The sequence below is a fragment of the Ruditapes philippinarum genome, unplaced genomic scaffold, assembly GCF_026571515.1.
Source record: "Ruditapes philippinarum isolate M1 unplaced genomic scaffold, ASM2657151v2 ctg609_1_1_1_1, whole genome shotgun sequence".
NCBI lineage: Eukaryota > Metazoa > Mollusca > Bivalvia > Venerida > Veneridae > Ruditapes > Ruditapes philippinarum.
Genome location: NW_026853899.1, coordinates 529,196 through 549,709, shown reverse-complemented (window position 1 = coordinate 549,709; position 20,514 = coordinate 529,196). Strand labels below are relative to the sequence as shown.

The 20,514-nt window shown below is 33.6% G+C and overlaps 2 protein-coding genes across 9 annotated transcripts in view; one reads left to right on the top strand and one right to left on the bottom strand.

Annotated features, from left to right (window-relative positions):
• LOC132738299 (uncharacterized) overlaps positions 1-20,514 on the bottom strand; it is a 90,199-nt gene that overhangs the window by 42,672 nt on the left and 27,013 nt on the right. For 7 of the 8 annotated variants that reach the window (XM_060725769.1, XM_060725773.1, XM_060725771.1 and 4 more), the window contains 2 exons: positions 2,161-2,331; positions 78-227 (listed from right to left, as the gene is read on the bottom strand). In XM_060725769.1, the coding sequence (XP_060581752.1) occupies positions 78-227; positions 2,161-2,331 (321 nt within the window). The remainder of the gene's footprint in view (positions 1-77; positions 228-2,160; positions 2,332-20,514) is intronic. The other variant, XM_060725772.1, reaches the window with a different exon arrangement.
• LOC132738294 (uncharacterized) lies at positions 3,804-5,598 on the top strand. Its single transcript, XM_060725762.1, has 2 exons — positions 3,804-3,909; positions 4,139-5,598. The coding sequence occupies exons 1-2, from the start codon at positions 3,889-3,891 to the stop codon at positions 4,697-4,699; spliced, it is 582 nt and encodes a 193-aa protein (XP_060581745.1). The 5' UTR covers positions 3,804-3,888; the 3' UTR covers positions 4,700-5,598.

Genomic DNA, 20,514 nt, shown 5'->3' with positions numbered 1-20,514 from the left:
ATTTGAAAAGGTTTAATGTTAAAATGTTACTTCTTACGCAAGTTGATAAGTTTATGTTACACTGATGCTATATTTACCTCCGGTTCTTCATCATATTCTTCAAAGGATGACGAACTGTTTTTACGCGCTGTTTCCCGTGCCTGCCCTGTCTCGGCAGCAAATGGAATTTGACGTCCTTTTAAAAGTTTGCCAGCCCTTTTCATAATTATTTCTGACGGCTTTGACACCTTCCATGAAAAAATAATGTTGCACAGATTACTTAATTTTAAGCAAAATTAAATGTACTATATTTATATATAATTTTTGATTTTCTCATTCAATTTTGTATTTGTATGGACGTTATACCTCTTCCTAAATTGAAATGTATATGCAAGCTTTCACTCAAGCTTTCCATTTTAAATAGTATTAAAGGTTACTTAATAGATTTATCAAGTATTTCTACTTTGAAGCGATTATCTTTTAACGATTTCATGTTGATAAAGTAAAGTGCATTAACTTATGGTTTTACCTACCAATGTAGAAATTAACAAGATATGTTTGTAAAACATGTATGCCCCCTATCAGCAGCCAATTAGTCATGTGATAAGGTTATTATGCATGACTTCTGACCCAGTGATCAAACAATTAATAAGGGTTATCAAGTATCTACTGGTCATGACCTTGTTTGACCCCTTGACCCAAAACTCAATAGGGGTCATCTGCTTGTCACGACCAATCATCATACCAAGTTTGAAGTTCCTAGGCCTAAGCGTTTTAAGTTAATTGATCAGAAACCGTTTTTACCTACAAGGTCAATGTGACCTTGACCTTTGACCCCTTGACCCAAAAATCAATAGAGGTCATCTGCTGGTCATGACCAATCACCATGCCAAGTTTGAAGTTCCTAGGCCTAAGGGTTCTTTTATTATTGATCGGAAACCTTTCTAACATACAACGACAATGTGACCTTGACCTTTGACCCCTTGACCCCAAAATCAATAGGGGTCATTTGCTGGTCACGACCAATCATCATACAAAGTTTGAAATTCCTAGGCCTAAGCGTTTTTAGTTAATTGATCGGAAACCGTTTTTACATACAAGGTCAATGTGACCTTGACCTTTGACCCCTTGACCCCAAAATCAATAGGTCATCTGCTGGTCATGACCAATCACCATACCAAGTTTGAAGTTCCTAGGCCTTAGGGTTCTTTAGTTATTGATCGGAAAGCATTTTTACCTACAAGGTCAATGCGACCTTGCCCTTTGATCACTTGACCCCTAAATCAATAGGGGTCATCTACTGATCATGACCAATCACCATATCAAGTTTGAAGTCCCTAGGCCTAAGGGTTCTTTCGTTATTGATTGGAAACCGTTTTTACCTAAGAGGTCAATGTGACCTTGACCTTTGACCCCTTGACCCCAAAATCAATAGGGGTCATCTACTGATCATGACCAATCACCATATCAAGTTTGAAGTCCCTAGGCCTAAGGGTTCTTTCGTTATTGATCGGAAACCGTTTTTACCTAAGAGGTCAATGTGACCTTGACCTTTGACCCCTTGACCCCAAATCAATAAGGGTCATCTACTGATCATGACCAATCACCATATCAAGTATGAAGTCCCTAGGCCTAGGGGGTCCTTTCGTTATTGATCGGAAGCCGTTTTTACCCACAAGGTCAATGTGACCTTGACCTTTGACCCCTTAACCCCAAAATCAATAAGGGTCATCTGCTGGTCATGAACAATCACCATACCGAGTTTGAAGTTCCTATGCCTAAGGGTTCTTTTGTTATTGATCGGAAACCGTTTTTACCCAAGAGGTCAATGTGACCTTGACCTTTGACCCCTTGACCCCAAAATCAATAGGGGTCATCTACTGATCATGAACAATCACCATACCAAGTTTGAAGTTCCTAGGCTTTAAGGTTCTTTAGTTATTGAACGGAAACCGTTTTTGCTTACAAGGTCAATGTGACCTTGACCTTTGACCCTTTGACCCCAAAATCAATAGGGGTCATCTACTGGTCATGGCCAATCACCATACCAAGTTTGAAGTTCCTAGGCCTAAGGGTTCTTTAGATATCACTCGGAAACCATTTGGTCTACGGACCGATGGACCGACAAGTGCAAAGCAATATACCCCATTTTCTTCGAAATGGGGGCATAATAAAAATAACCCTTTCTACATCTTTTGTATCATCTTGTTCCTCCTTCCCAGTCAAATCCTCTTCCTTAATATTCTCCAGTGTCAGTTCTTTTTTTGAAAAGGTTTCTAGACCGTTATGAGAGTTACGATTTCGCCTATTTTTCCGATCCTGCTTAGCAATTTCTTTGGCTGGACGAGATTCCTTTGAAGAGAAAGTTATGGTACCTCAATGAATCTGTTAGAAATGATATAAATTTGTTTGGCTTCTATGTTTTAGAGATAAGCGCATAATTGAGTGTGTTACTAATAAAACATTGACAAAATATGGTGCAAAGTATCTTATACATTACTTTATTTAGTATTAAAATGATAAGAATGACAACAGAACGAAATTACTTTGTATTTTCATCAATTACCATAAGCAAAATAATTTTGATATTCCAACAAAAAACGTTACTTTCATATTAATGGAAAACTTTTCAAAACCTCTATCAAATATATCAATTTTCTCAAATTTTCTCTTCATACGAAAATCAAATTATTACCATGGAATATACATTTTTTGAAGCATTATTACCATTGAATATACATTTTTTGAAGCGGATACTTTCTAACATATCATACATTCATCCAAATGAACTATAAATGTTGTGAATGGCTTATACTTGGAAGCTAAAAGCAACTTAGTAACTTAATTATCTCATTAATAAAAAGAGTACTTTGAAAAGCTTGATCATATTTAACGTGCCCAGCTTAACGTTCTGAATTTTCTAAACATATTATTGGGAGGAGAGTCCGTTTTGAAAAGCAGCATGTGCACCAAACGTCAAAATGATTTTTTTTACTGTTGTTGTTATGATTTCAGATTATAAAGAAATAACAACATGAACAGCAACGCTGAAGACAATTGCATAAAGTTGCCACACTTTTGAAAATTATAAATCAATAACATAGAAGTTATCAAAATACAATCTTTTTATATAATTAGTGGATTCTCTTCATTACAATGACAATGAATGACATTGACTGGTATGGTTTATATTTGATACGTTTTTTTCACATACAAAATAAAAGTACAATGTATCTATTGCATCAGAACAATCCCCGATCTATGATAGGTATGATGTAGTTATTTATAGGCACATTGAAAACGATTATATTTATATGCACTTACACAGGTAACGTTTTCATTACTGGTGACATTAATTCGTGTATTGGCCAGAAAGTAATGATATTACAAATGATAGACATAAAGGACGAACATATATTTATACAAGCAACCCATATTTATCACGGACTTCTTGTAATTTTGATTAAAATCGCTTCGGTGATCGTTTATTTGACCTAGGGAAATTAACCTGTTTTCTGGTAGTTATGGAAGCTTGAATTGACCCCCCGAGATGCCGTGTTCGAGATAATACGCATGAGTGCATGTCGACTTATTTTAACTCGATACGATGTGTTGTGTCGTCGCTTAACGTAATAAATAAGGCGTCTTGCCATTGAAACTTTCTACGTCTTGCTGACATCAGTTCAGACATCATCACATATTTTTGTCTACATTTTCCATAAGACGATCTAATTTATATCGATTTATTTTTTTTGTCGATAAAATGTTTATATTTTCTCAACATCAATCCGTGCAACTTGACATACATTTTGTTAATATAACTGCAAAGGTGAAAGTTTTTCTATGTATTTATTCAACATGACTGTGTTAATTTTCAATACTGATCAATACGCATTCTGTCACTGACCTATGGCTGTTTTACAATTACTGGTAAGAACATATTTTATACTATCTATAGCTTGCACGTTTGTTCTTTATATTGTTTACCAATCGATTAGTGCATATTTCTATATAATTCTACGAAAAGTAAATTAACTAGGTCGAAACTTCTGATGGGTAAAATAAAAAAAAATATGAATAGTTTTGTTTCCCTTTATTATGCATAGGAAAATTTATTTTTAAATATTTATACTCTTTTTCACAATTCATATAATTTCAGGTATACATTTGGTTATTTTCATTCTTAAATCAAGATGTGGGAGCAGTATTTCCTGGATTTGAAGTAAACAAATTAAGAGATGCTCTCGTGACCCATTATTTCCGGCTAGGATATACCTGGAAAGAGATATGTGGATTCATTTGCTGTACACACAACATTATTATAACTCTTCGACAGATCCGTCGGATCGTTCAACGCTTAGGACTAAGAAGATACGGTTTGTACTCTCCTTTACCGAGGGTTATAAACGAAGTAAGGCAACTTTGCCACAGTGGTTTCTCAAATTCGGGCTACCGTACAATCTGGAGAGTATTAAAGTCATCAGGTAATGTTGCTGCAACTCAAGACACAGTGAGACAAATAGTCAAGGCGATGGACTCAGCTGGTGTCAACTTACGGTTAAGGCGTCGGTTACGCAGACGAATATATGTCAATCGAGGTCCTAACTTTATTATTCACATTGACGGATACGATAAGCTTAAACCTTTTGGGATATCAATACATGGGGCTATATGGTTACTCAAGAAAGGTGCTGTGGCTGAGAGCAGCATACACAAATAACGATCCAAAGATTATTGCAAGATATTACATTGAATACATTAAAACAATAAATCAACTGCCGATGGTTGTTCGTGCGGATTACGGCACAGAAAATTCTGTCGTTCGAGATCTTCAAATATCTTTAAGATATAATCATGGCGATTGTATGTCTGGAAGAAAAAGCTTCTTATATGGGCGATCAACTTCAAACCAGCGTATTGAAAGATTTTGGGTTTTATTGAAAGACAATTTTACAACCTTTTGGAAAAACTTTTTTAAAGATCTTCGCGATACTGGCTACTTGCATGATGGTGACCCCGTTCATATTGAATGTGTCAGGTTTTGCTTTCTTTCGTTAATCCAGCAAGATCTTGATAAAGTAGCTGAAATGTGGAATCACCACCGAATTAGAAGACAAGTTGAGATTGAAAGCCCAACAGGTTTTTCCCCCGATATGATGTACTATCAGCCACAAGTATTCAATGGTGTGAACAGTGCCTGTCCACTTCCGTGTGAACTCAATGATATAGATGTCCTTTCTCAAAGATACACTTCAATGACTCCAAGGCTTGGCTGTAGGGATATATTTGTACACCTCCTAGAAGAAGTAACTGGTCAGGACAGAGATCAACTTCAACAGCCAAGCACACTTGAAATCGCTACTGTTCTGTTTAAGGAACTAACGGAATACCTTGACAATTTGTAAAAAAATGTTGTTTAATAATGTCATTATTGAAATGCATTTAAAAAGCCATTTTTATGTTTCTAAGTTACATAATGCAATAACAGTTGAGGAATTAAATTCATACTTTTACTAATCAATCTTTCTTTCTTTATTTTTTGTGAAAAAAAAAACAACTATACTTTCGAAATAAAATTTGCGATTTCCGTGTTATATGTATTGTTTTGTTCAATTTTCTATCATATAGATAAACTGGTATTAATCTTACCAACTTGTAATTAATTCATTCAGGTGGTCTTGAATTTCCTAATATCTGCTACCACAAAAGACAATACTGTTTCCCTGAATTGAGAGTTCAATATTCAATTCATGAAGTTGAAATCGTGAATTAGTGAATCTTTTTAAATCATGAAGTTCAAGTGAATGTTTAATCGTGAATTTATGAAGTTGAAATCGTAAAATCGTGAACTTCAGATGTTAAAAAACATGAATTCACGATGTTAAAACTTTGAATTCACGAATATGACATTGGGATCATGAACTTGAAAAATCCCCCCCGGACTTTCCGTACAGTGCCAATCTCTTTCATATTATTCTTAAAGTTGTCACTGAGATTCATTTACATGTTACAAGTAATTAATAAGTATGGTTCTAAACCAAAATCCGAGTCTTAGTAGAGGAACCGGATTTACGTTTTATTACATATTGATTTTATATTAAAATACTGCATTTCTGTCTCCATGAACATTGCTACTATTTCCGCCAACCGCCAAAGAATGAGCTGCGCTTGTGCAAAGAGGGTGCCGTTTCATAATAATACCGATAGGATTACGAATACTGAATATAAGATGATCGGTTTTGTCTTTTAAAATGATTTAGAGATGACTTACTACAAGACTATCAGGTAGAATTAGGTTATCAATATATTAAACGTATTAACTCAGCCATGATTTTAAAGAAGCAGGGCTACAGATACATGTTTTTTGTCATGAAAAATTTGAAAATGTATTTAAAAAGTAAACATTGTGAAACGAACAAGTATTTTAATTTGCACATTGCAAACAGAGCTTACAATCCCGTCCAATACAAAAAAGGGTGTAAAATATACAAAAATAGCCCTTCCTCCATTGCTAACGCAGTAGAAATAAAGTGAAAAGTACACATGACACAACGTCTCATTATTGTGAACATTTGTGCCAAGTATTAACAAAATCCCTTGATTTATGCACAAGTTATAGACCCGACACAAAATATACCCTATAACAGACTACTAGTATGTTTATCTTTGACCTGTAGGTGTGAGCTTGACCTTGGAGGTAGTGGTGCTCGTGTTGCGTATGACACATCATTTCATTATTGTGACTATTTGTGCCAAGCATTTTCAAAACCCATTGATCTATGAAGATGATATAGACCAGACATAAAATATACCCGCTAACAAACTATGTTTTTTTTCCTCTAAGTGTGACTTTGAAGTTGGAGTCAGGGATGCAGGTGTTGCGCATGACACATTGTCTTATTAATGTGACTATTTGTGCCAAGTATTTTCAAAATGCTTTGATCTATGAAAACGTTATGGACCGGTCACAAAATATACCCTATAACAGACTATGCTAATCTTTCACCTCCAAGTGGGACCTTGACCTTGGAGGTAAGTGACCAGTTGTTGCGCATGACACATCCTCTTATTATTATGAACAATTGTGGCAAGTATTAACAAAATCCCTTCATAGATAAGAATGCTATGGCCGGACACGACATGTACCCTCAAATAGACAATGTTGGCTTTGAATGAGCAAGTGCTACCTTTATTCTGGTTGTCGCGCATGACACATCGTTTTATTATAACAAACAGTTGTCTCAAGTTATTTCAAATTCCTTTGATAATGACAAAGTTATGGACCGGACTTGAAAGTATGACGGGCAGATATAGCCTATTTCTATTTTCCCTTTGTAGTCGAAAAGGCGGGGGACAATAAACCAAATGATGTTTACGCATATTTTCATCAATTCTTTTTTTTATTAGCATGTTAGAATTGAAATATATATTAATTTTTCTTGCATTGTAGTATAATAATGCACGCTTTATTTAATTTATCCCTCAGGCCTATCGGTGGTCTTCGTGATTATATTTCTACACATTTGAACTCGAACCCTACATTATTGTAAACTTTAAAGATAAATAATGGTACAATTTATATACATCAGAGTGAAACTGTCATAGTATCGTGAATCTCTTTTTAAAAATTCAAATTTAAGGATATTATATACATGTAGTAATAGTTGAGGATAAATGTACATTTTTGCATTAGCATCTGCTGAAGCACAAGGAAGTAATTAAAACTATTAAGAACATGAATACGTTCTAGGGCTTTTATAATTTTTTTATGCACTTCAAAAAAGTTCATCAACGCTTTTCTGGCATTAAAGTATACGCCTTAATAGGTAATTCCAGGTTTCAATATCCAAATCCCCATTGTGCTATGTTTGCATATAGCGCTAGTTTTTAAGTTATTTGACAGATGAAACTATATACGGGTAGCTATCGCAACTTCTCGGCTCTGTACGTCCGTCAAACTTCGTTTTCATCTCCGTTCATTTTTATACCTGCGCGCGCTGTTTTTATTCAAGAATAGAGACAAAATATATCAATATATATATTAAACATTCTTCCTACCAATAATCATTATATTTTTGCAGCTAAAGTTACTACACACATTCTGAAGTACACACATTCTGAAGAGAGCTAAAATCATAAAAACTCTAAAATCTGATTTCTTGTTGCGCAGTAAAAGCAGTTCCGAATGTTGAAATAAAAAGCTCACAATAAATGTCATTCTTTTCAGGTATATAAAGATGATTATATGTTGTGTACCCGCACGGAATTTGTAAAGGTAAACTTTGTTCAAGGTATGCAATAGATTTTATTATTTAAAAATGATAAAATAAATATCCAAATAAGACTTTAATTTCACCAATTTTGAAATATAATTCTGTTAATTTTCTTTTATTTTGTACATTTTAACATGATGTATGATGACATCGACTTTCTTTTCCTAAAGAAGCCAAATTTACGTATGACGGCATTTATTTTGCCTGTTATTCCAATTAGTTATGATATTCTTTTAATTCACCCGCATTCAAATATACTCTTCCTACAGTGAAAATTATATTTTAAAAAATTCACTTGTGGTTTATCAGAATATAATCATCTGATATTACAATTAAACACTGGAAAGTATGAAATAAGGATCAATTTTATCGTTCTTAAACTTTGTTCTACCTCATTAATCATTCTTCAATTATATCACTATTGAATTTAAAATTTCTGAAAGTAATGTTAATAAAGAAATGTAGTACAGAACTCAAAGAAATTAATGCCATTTTCCTTGCAAGTCAAACTTATTTTGGATTTATCATCATGATCATATACACGTACATTGATTTCTGCTAAATAAAGTGCATGCCTTATAAATTAAACTTTATCAAAACATAATAGAACAGAGTTTATTTCTTGTAAGCTTATAAGCAAAGGTACGTCGTTATAACAAACATGTTGCAATGTAATTTTAGGTCAAATAATTAACAATGCAGAAAGAACCCATATAAACAACAAAGAAATCATTACAAAACAGAGTAATGGGAAATTTAATACATATACAATGCTATTCCTTTATCCAGGGTCTTTCAATTCTATTTGAAAGACCCTGCTTTATCAGACACCTCATTAACCCATTACGTTATATACACGCCTTTTAACGCCCTTTTCACTCCCCCCCCTTTTTGGTTGTCTCAAATGGTGAAAAAAATGCCTTATTTAGGCCCCGCACACTTGTTTTTGTTTGATAAATGTTGTTAAAAAAGTGACCTCTTTTTCGGCGCGGCCCCCAACCAAAAGATTCATCAGGGGTTGGTGCCCCCTTTGTTTGGGGGGGTGGGGGATTTGAAGGGGGTGGAGTCCCCCTCATCGCCAAGAAAGATTTGGACTTGTGAGAGGCTATAAATGGCCCCAGATTGATCATAAGGCAACGTGTAATCAACGCTAAAAAGCATTTGACTCTATCTCAATCCATTGAGAAGTTGCAGCACTTTGAAATCAACTTTGATGGAAAAAATCAACGCAAAATAGTGATTTTTTGGCAATTTTGAGACGTCCCCTCGTTGCCATGGTAACAGAAAATTTAAGCCTGAGCATGTTGTTGCAAGGGCAATGGTCCAGTCAACATTTGTGCCAAGTTTGATTAGTGTTGAAGCAGTTTTTATAGTATTATAGCAATTTAAACTTGTAACGGGAGACTTTCAATGAAAACAGTCATTTTTCGCAAAATGCTCATGAAGTAATGGGTTAATACATATTGCAATAAAATTTAAAGAATGGGTTATTTTTACCTCTTACTAGTTTGAAAATATTAAAGTGATAAATTTTTAATTTAATATACATTTAAACATTTATGTCTCTCGTACATTAAACATATTAAATATTTTTATTACATGCTTTTCGGTGGTTTATAGAAATACATCAGTGATATAAAACTGATAATTTCACTGTTTTAAACAGTGAAATTATCAATTTGATAATTTCACTGTTTTGAATTTAAGCCCCTTACGTTGTTTCAGTGAAATATCAGCGTGCACAATACTGGGTACCAACTTAATGACGTGACGTCGTAAATGACGTCACGTTCCATTATTATTTAGCGCGCTTCTGGTTCAGTATTAGGTTAAATGTCTTTTAATAACGTTTCTTTGCATATAATAAAAAGAAAATTTGTTTAGTTTAGTGCAAGATCTAAATATATTTCACCTTGTGAACATTAAAGGTCATATTTCACTCGTGGCTGCACCACTCGTGAAATATACCTTTTGGTGCTCACTCGGTGAAATATAGTCTGATCTTACTCTGAACTATACAAATATCCTCTATATTGTATAGATCCACTGAAAAATATTTATTCGATAATTTGAATCATTGGATAGAACACTTAGCATACAAATCCCGCCAATAAATTAAGCACGAATTGATGATAAGGCATTATCATCATCATTAAACTAGACTAAAGGGTAGGTGGGTCCATCGAAGCGGCGGTGGAGATATCGTCGCAGAAGCGGTGGATAAAATATGGCGGTTTGCTGCTGTCTGTAAGTTTATGACTGAATTTGTCTTTATGCTTTAATGTTTAACTGGAAACACCTAGTGAGACTGGATCCCACTTATGTACTTTTCCAACTTATTACACGCACACGGTGCAATGAATTGCCATTTGTACAATCACTTCCGTACAGTTTGACGAGGGGGCGCCACTTTTGCCTAATTTTGCTTTAAACATGTACACATTAGTGCAAAATGACCCCTAAATACGCCAACATACATATTTTGGAACTTTTGAAAATTGGCATTGCCTTTTTATTGAAGAATTGACAAAAAATTATTACAACGCAGACGGCGGTCGATTTGATTGGAACGCAGTGCGTTTATCCCGATACAATTATTGTTTTTATTATGAGGGTTTACTTGACATAACTCATTTTTCAATTTGGATCAATCATATTCTTACTTTGACATCAAAAAACGTGTTTCTTTAGTTTAGTTAAAATAAAAGGATTATGTATGCAAATAGATGTTCGAGTTGCGCTTCCATTTTCCTTCCTTTGTATTCCTTTGGTAGAATAGTTTGCGTTCAACCTGGGATTTAAAAAGACCTTGAGTTCGAGGTTTAACAATACATACGTAAAAGAAATTCCCGTAAAGATTAAATCAAAACAATATCAGTTTTGAATGTCACTGTGTTATATTACCATACTGAGAACACCAATTCATACTTGTATCATAGTTTTGGGACCTTTCTGTTAAAAATGTGTCACAGTTCAATCGTAAAACATATACATAGTCATAGTGCGTTAACTGGAGTGCACCACTCGAAAGCATGTCCAATGATTGGTTAATTTTTCTGGGGTTTACTTGTTGTTGCGACAGTAAAAGGGATAATGATAGAAATGTCATATTTAGTACTTTCCCTTCGCAAGTTCACTGAATACACTTACGCTACTTCAGACAAGAAAGTGAGCGAAAGAAGAATATTCGACCGATATGCTGGAGAGTACATATTTAGATACTCGTTCATTGGTTACTTTTTTCAGGGGTTTCATATTACAACAACAGGTCTAGGGTTTCATATTGCTACAACAGGGAACGTGTTTTTATTTTTGCCTATGCTACAAAAGAGTTTCATATTGCGACAACAGGACTTACAATCTTACATTTGGCTAAAAAGAAACATAATATGAGAAAAAAAGAAAACAACAGTCTTTAAGTTTTACAGATTTAACTCAGACTGTGCAGTACATGGTCGATTTGGGTTCAGTACTGAATTATTGAACACGCTTGATGAAATATTACTACTTTATTTAACCAACGACTTAAAATATACGTTTTGGGAGTCAGAATTAAAAATGTTCCAAACTTTGTGTTAGAGAAAACCATCTACCTATCTCGTTTTCAAGTTTATCACATGAAAAGTAAACCAGACCCATTTTTCTTATTTTTATTTGTTTACTTTCTCTGTATTTGAAACGAATATTGAGTTCTTCTTCTTTTGCTTAAATTATGACATTGACATCGAAGAAAATGGTATACTTTGAAAAAATTAAAATTTAAAGGTAACATTAACATAAAATGGATATTTTTGTTAAAAATATGGAAAAATATACTGAAAAAACATTACAAAAGGAAAAAAATGAGTTTTCAGACGTATGTATAAGTTATCTGCCCCTTAGATTACCCCAAATAAGTAAAAAAAAAATCATGTGCAGAAAATGAGATCGTTGACCCCCTAAATTTTTGGCTTGCAATGTTTATCATATTCTAACATCATGCCACGTTTAAAGAATATATGCCGAACATCTTTAAATATGCCTATATGTCTTTATATTACTGCACGTTTGTAACGTCGATTTCCATTTGATAATCGTGCATTATTATAATATCAGTTTAACAGATTTTTTGACAGGTATTTATGACCGTTTTTGGACAGGTTATATGACCGTTTGTTGCCGAACGGCTAAGCTAAGGTTTTGTTGCAATCGTTTATATACGACCATATAACCCGTAAAAATCTTCATAACACATTTGTTATACAGCAAGCATCTGTTTTATAGAAAAAAAAATATGTCTTCATAATTTGACAGCATCCTTGTACATTGTATATAAAGCTAAATAACTATTAGGATTATCCAATGAAAGGCGACGTTACAAACGTGCAGTTTTATAAAGTTTGTTTCTTGCATATCAGACTGGATTGTCTAATGTTTACACCTATGCTAGAAAGACCTGTCTAAAACAAGTCGCTCGATTTAAATAACGTCATTGCTGCGAGCCATTTTTGACGTCATTTTACCATTATGAATGAAGTGGAAATGTCATAAGAAAAAAGTGCGTTATTAGAATATCAGATTTCGTGATTTCTGCTTTGAAAATAATTGATATATAATATGCAAAAAAAAAAAAAGAATAAAACACCGGCTGTCGGTACAGCCCGGAATATCATGCTCTCGGGTACCGCAGTAAACAGTTAACCTCGAGCTAGACAGTCCGGTCTGTACCGGCAGCCAGTGTAAGATTCTTATAACATACAAACATATTATCTTAAACAATAAACGAAAGCGTTTCTCTGATGTCAACGTAAGAATATTTTTGTTTTAAATTGAAAAATGCATCATGTCAAGTTTAACCCTCATAATAAACATTAATGGTATCGGGACCACCGCATTGCGTTCAAACCGAATCCACCGCCGTCTGCGTTGTAATCAATTTTTGTCAATACTTTTATAAAAAGGCAACAACAATTTTCAAAATTTCCAAATTATGGTTGTTTTGGTGCAAGTATATACATATGATGTAATTCTGGCGTATTAAGTGGTCGTTTTTTTACACACAATTGTACATATTTTAACCAAAAATAGGTAAAAGTGGCGTCCCTACGTCAAACTGTACATAAGTGTTAGCAAAAATGGCAATGAATTGCACCGTGTGCGTGTAATAAGTTGGAAAAGTACATATGTGGGCTCCAGTCTCACAAGGTGTTTCCAGTTAAACATTAAAACATAAAGTAAAATTCAGACATAAACTTACCGACAGCAGCAAACGTTCATATTTTATCCACCGCTTCTGCAACGAAATCTCCACCGCCACTGCTATGAAAAAAACGCTTCTGCAAAAGCTATGGCCAGTGTGATAATAATTGCATTTTAAATTCCTTACTTTGAGTTGATTGCACAGTCCCACATATTAATTGTGATTGCAAAGTTAAATGTGGTTTAAATGAAGTCATTTTTTTTGACAACATCAAATATGGTTCACGACGTTTCGGCGTATTTTGAAATCTAATTGTGTCATATTGTAAAATATATGCTTCCTAAAGCTTTATCTACCTGGTGATGACATAATTTGCATAATAAGACGTTTTAAGATGGAAACGAATAAAAATATAATGCCAAACAATATATTGGTTATTTAATGCTTACCTATGGACACGGCGAAGCCGTTCGACAGATTTCATTTTATAAAGGCTAACCAATTTAGGGTTTGGAATTACTCTTACCTTCTTTAGGGTTAATCAGTTCAAAACTTAAATTAGGACTGCTTCATAAAAATCTTGAAAAAAAATGCGGGAAAACAGCCGCAAAGAATTTAGGTTTTCACTAGCAGTATGTATACATGTATCCGTTTATGTGAAAGAAGATTTTGATATGAAGTGAAATCCACATCATCTTCTGCAAATTAATGTTCTGTCATTTCTAAATTGTACAATCGTACAGTGGCCTAGGCTTTGAACAGGCATAGAACCTTGTTGAAGTGAGCATTTGTACTAGGTTTGAAGAAATCCTCAAAGTGGAATAGGATACATGGAAGGGATATAAAACTGTCTTGACATTTAAATCTAAAGTGAAATTTTCAAGTTTGAGCACCACAATTAAGGCATGCGTTTTGCACATGATCCTATTAAGATGAAAATATTTGCCAGTTACAAGAAAAAAATCAAGGTGTATATGAATTACAAAGTAGAGGAAAATAAGCAGTAGCAACAGAGTTACTATTCTATCTTCCACAAAGTGGTTTGTGACATATATAACTATGTTTTCATATCTTTTTGTAGATGATCTTTCTCAATGAACTTATTATCCCTGACATTATTAGTGTCTGTTTTTTAAATCAGGATGTAAATATAAAACAACAAAGCTTTAAACCTGCTCGTCAAATTTTAATACATTAAAATGCAAAATATGCTAGGCATGAGAGAGAGAGAGAGAGAGAGAGAGAGAGAGGGGGAGAGGGAGAGAGAGAGAGAGAGAGAGAGAGAGAAACTTAAACAATATCACTTTATGTTATAAGCATTGTAGAAGATCCCTGTATTTTTTTTACCTGAAATGCTTGTTTGTGTTTAGGTTCAGAAAGAATAAATTGTAAACAAGACGGCCATGATGGCCCTGAGGTCGCTCACCTGTATATAGACCCCCGAAGCGGGACTTTTATTTGAACAAACTTGGAAGACACCCATTAGAAGATTTTTCATGATGTTAAGTTTTTACTACACACATATAATGAAAAACAATGACCTCTGCCCCCCCCCCCCCTGGCAGGGCCAATTTTAACCCAAAGGCTTTTATTTGAACAAACTTGGTAGACACCAACAAAAAGATGTTTCCTGCTTAACAATCTAAACTTTAGCTCACTGGGAATTTTTTATTAGAAGACTTTTTTAAAGTTTTAAAAACAATGACACATCTGGAACGGGGCCAGTTTTAACCCCAGGGCTTTTATTTGAACAAACTTTGTAGACACTTACTAGAAGATGTTTCATGCCCAATATCTTAACTCTAGCTATTTGGGTTTTTTTCAAAGAATATTTTTTAAGTTCTTGCTATACACAAATAACGAAAATCAATGACCCCCTGGGAGGGACAAATTGTTACCCCAGGGCTTTTATTTGAACAAACTTTGTAGACACCCATTAGAACATGTTGCATGCTAAATATCTTAGGTCTAGCTCTTTGGGTTCTTTAACAGAAGATTTTTTACTATATGCCTATAGGGAAAATCAATGACCCCCTGGGGCGGGGCAAATTTTGACCCCAGGGCTTTATTTGAACAAACTTGGTAGACACTCACTAGAAGATGTTTCATGCAAAATATCTAAGCTCTAGCTTTTTGGGTTTTTTAAAAGAAGATATTTAAAGTTTTTTCTTTCGGTTGCCGTTCTGCATGGAATTAAATTCTTTGAACAATTTTTAAAGGTGACCACCCAAAGACATTCCTGTGAAGTTTGGATGAAATTGGCTCAATGGTTTATGAGGAGATGTCATTTTTAAAGTAAAAGTTTACAGACGGACGGACGACAGACAGACGTCGGACGAAAAGCGATCACAAAAGCTCACCCTGTCATTTTGTGACAGGTGAGCTAAAAAAAATTACATTCAACGTTAAAAAATGTTCATGTTAATATACATGTACAAAGAGGAAATATGACAATTGACTGTAATTTAAGCTGGATTTTTTCTCTGAACAAGTGAAACTTGAACTGAAAAAAAAAACCTTTGCAAGAGTACATAATTTATCACAAACAAATTACGTGACATTGGTCTTTCATTACAATGTTACGAAACACCTTAAAACAATAATTGTGAGAATATGAACCTTGAAATTGTAAGTATATAAATTGCATGACCTTGACTTTTATGGTCGCACTGGGCACTACACATCATCTTGATGTGGTAGACATTTGTTATAAGTTATTTTAAAATCCTTAAATGCATGACAAAGTTACAGTCTGAATACAAATGTTGTGTTAGTGGGAACAGAGAGGCGTACATACAGACGGATTGAGCAAGTTTAATATGCATAAAATAAAATGAAAGTTTAATGTAACCACAAAGTAAGAAGCCACTTTCAGTGACCATTAAGAAAAAGAAATAAAACTTAGGAATCATAAAAAATGACTAAATTCAATAAAAAATACCCATGTGGACCCTGTTATGCCTAAAATGCCCACCTGTCTGAACTTTTATAAGTTATTCTGACCTGGTGCCATGGCAATTACAGTTCTGCATAGCTTCTAAATGTTTATCTGTTTTGCATCTATTGGCCAGTGGATGACAAAGGGCATTAACAAAAACTTTGTAACAGGTTATTTAAAATGAAAGAAGACATGCATTGAATTCTTATAAAATATAGAAAATAGCATCAATAACATAATTTTATGTGCATGTGAAAAAATGTAAAAATAAAAAGAGATGCTCAAATTCTATGCAATCAAGTGTACTTTCACCAAAAATTAAAAAAAAAAGGAACATAAGAAAACAAATTTTCATCAAAAACTATGAAAAAAAAGCAAGAGCATCATAATGGCCATGGATCTGATCTGACTTCTATAATTTGATACAAAAAGTCAGTACTTTTGTCAAATTGGGTTGGGTGAAACACTAAATGCCAAACATTTTATTTCTTCACACAAGATGATTTCAGGTGTATGTTAAATTTAAAATCATATATAAACTAAAGAGCCCCAGGCCTTAAATTTTGACCAAAGGGGCACAATTTATATAACTTTTGTACAATACATGCTTGAAACAGGGGCATAATATAAAAATATGTATATTTCCAGTAGGTAAAACAACACTTTATGAAAATTCTGAGCGGTATTGTTTTCCATAAGAAAATTAAACTGTTTTTTTCCATTATAGAAGTTAATATAAACTAAATGATCCCTGAAGAAGGGCCAATTTGAATCCAAGGATATGATTCATTTATCTTTAGAAGGGGACCATAAGGTGGTGCTACATGCTAAATATCCCATATGTATGCATATAGTTTATGTAAACTAAGTGACCCTTAGGACAGAGCTATTTCTAAACCAGACATATGTTACTTATACAAAAAACTAAAACCATTCAAATAAATTTTGTAGAGGGTCTGACTTAAGGATAATTCATGTGAAGTTGGTCAAATTCTACTGACTGTTAAAGGATAACATATTAAAAGAAATTGTGGATAACAGGACAGACACACTAACAACTTACATCACCTCTGAGCACAAAGTGCACAGGTGAGCTAATTATGAGTTACATGACAATTTAACTTTAAAAACAAAGCTTTTTTCATCATTCATTTCACTTGTTTTGTGCTCATTCACTTTTACTACCTTATCATTTTTGTAGTTCATTGGCCCAGGATTCCTGGAAATCTACAGCACAACACAAAACACATGAGTAATATATGCAATTGATTACTAATAAAATGGTTAAGTAAGCACTTGATGACTTATACAATGGTTGAGCAAACAAAAATATAAAAATTTAAGTGGTAACAATACAGCAAGGTACAAATAAAAACACCAAATATACAAGAGCTCAACTGAGGCAGGGCAAAATTAATGAGGCAGGACAAAATATGCCAGATGGCAAATTTCAAAGAAAATCAAGAACATGTCTGGTTAACCCAAATGTCCCTAAGGCAGATTCTTTTATCAAATTGTCCACAAGAGCACAGCTAGGCGGATCATAAAAAGCCCGAAAAAGTATATATCAAGGTCATTTGATATTGACCTTTTACCTTGTGACCCCAATATAGATATGGATCTTTTATTCGATATAGGCAATAATCCTTTGAAATTTGAACACTGTAAGCCAAATGGAACTTGTGTAATGCTCTAGAAACCATAATTTTCAGTGTTCAGGTCATTGTGACCCTGATGTTTGACCTTATGACCCTTAAATCAATAGGGGTCAGGTATTGGACATGGCTGTTCATCCTATAAAATTTTACAGCTGTAGGTTGATTAATACTTAAATTATTGAGCGGAAACTGTTTTCAGTTTTAAGGTTATAGTTATTTATAGTGACCTTTGATCTTATGACCCTAGAATCAATAGCGGTCCTCTACTTAATATGGACAGTCATCCTATGAAGTTTAAATATTATGGGCCAAATGGAACTTAAGTTAAGCTCCGGAAACCAAATTGTTAACTGACTGACTGACGTCCTTATGAATGATACATTGTGTGGCTTTTTTTAAAATCTTTTTAGCCACACAAGGCTTAAACAAACACATAAGTCAAAACAGAATGAATAGGATAAAAGAGAATTTACTGTTACCCATTGTTTTCCAAGTCACACAATGTATCATTCATAGGTAAGGACAGACGCAAGGGAGTATAACATAATATGACAAAATTATTTCAGGAATTTTTTCCCTAAAGAATTTCAGGCATATTATATTATATATAAAAATAATACCTTAGTTCAGTAGGTTATGAAAGGAAAGATTGCAAGAAGAAAATGTTAACACTTTTAAGGGACAGAAAGCCAGCCAGTTGATGGTGGGGGGAGGGGGGGGTAAAAATATGCCCCCATGATTATGGCAAATCTTTTCATAAATGATCTGATTTTTCCATTCTATGTGAAAGAAAAAACAATTCCATATTAGGAAGTAGCATATAAGTAATAAAAGATAAATAGAGGATATTAAATGTGTGTAGGTTAAATACTAAATTTATTGAACGAGTTGAAAATAATCATATTATGCGAGCCTCTGGCTTATTCAACGAGTTCAATAAATTTAGTATTGAGGTTAATAAATTTATAATTGAATCGACACGAATATTATATTCTTTTTATCATATATATAAAATAGGAACGGTTACCTGTTAAAAGACGTCATTTTTCATTGACGCGCCTAGTGTAACGCTAACATTAGCGCGCTTTAACGCTATGTTTATATAAAGCGCAAATGACGTAACGTCAAAGTGTTATTACACAAGTGTAATATTGTCTAGTGTAATATCGTTTTTATTAAATGGCTTTATTACACTCCTGCGCCGCGGTTTATGTGATAATTGACCTTATTTACTAACTTGCATCAAGAGGCGTATCTTTGTCAATAACAAATTTATTGCATACAAAATAAACTTGAACATTGTATTGAGGTTAACCCGAGTATTTCAAGCAAACAAATTCAAGAAAAATACAATCTTTGAAGTCCTTAAACACTATGCCTGAGGTAACCAATAATTTCACTGAAATTCTTTTTTAAAAGGGGCATAACTCTTTTAATGATATGTTGATTGCAGCAAATTTCTTTGATATAACATACTAAAATAATAATTTACATCCAGTCATAGAAATCTTTAAATAGTAATTCTGCAAAAACCAATAATTTTACACAAAATTTGCTTAAACAAAATAAGCCATGATGGTGCTGTTATCACTCACCTGAATATAAAAACTCTCCATGACAAGGAACAAGTGATATTGTAAACTACAAACAAAAGCAGATATAAAATCTAAATCTTAAACCGATATCACAAAGTTCATATTTGTATCTGAAAAAGTGCATGTGTAATAACGTTACTGTTTGCTTTTGCTAAGGGTAAACAACAGTTCAAAAAGATATGTTCATATCCAAAAAATCTATGACCATCCCAAGTCCGGCCAATTTTGACCCTAGGGCTTTTATCTGATAAAACTTGGTAGCAACTTGCTAGAAGATGTTTCATGCTAAATATCTAAGCTCTAGCTCTTTGGTTTTTGTGAAGTTCTTTTATGTTTTTACAATATACATATAAAGAAAATCAATAACCCTCTTGGATGGGGCCAATTTTGATCCCAGGGCTTTTACTTAAACAAACTTGGTAGACACCCATTAGAAGATTTTTCATGCTTAATATCTAAGTTCTAGCTCTCTGATTTTGGAAATGAAGGTTTTTTATAAGTTTTTACTATATATACATATAATGAAAATCAATAACCCTCTTGGATGGGGCAAATTTTGATCCCAGGGCTTTTATTTGAACAAACTTGGTAAACACCCATTAGAAGATTTTTCATGCTTAATATATAAGCTCTAGTTCTTTGATTTTTAAAATGAAGGTTTTTTTTTTAAGTTTTTACTATATATACATATAAAGAAAATCAATAATCCTCTTGGATGGGGCCAATTTTGTACCCAGGGCTTTTATTTGAACAAACTTGGTAAACACCCATTAGAAGATTTTTCATGCTTAATATATAAGCTCTAGTTCTTTGATTTTTAAAATGAAGGTTTTTTTTTAAGTTTTTACTATATATACATATAAAGAAAATCAATAACCCTCTTGGATGGGGC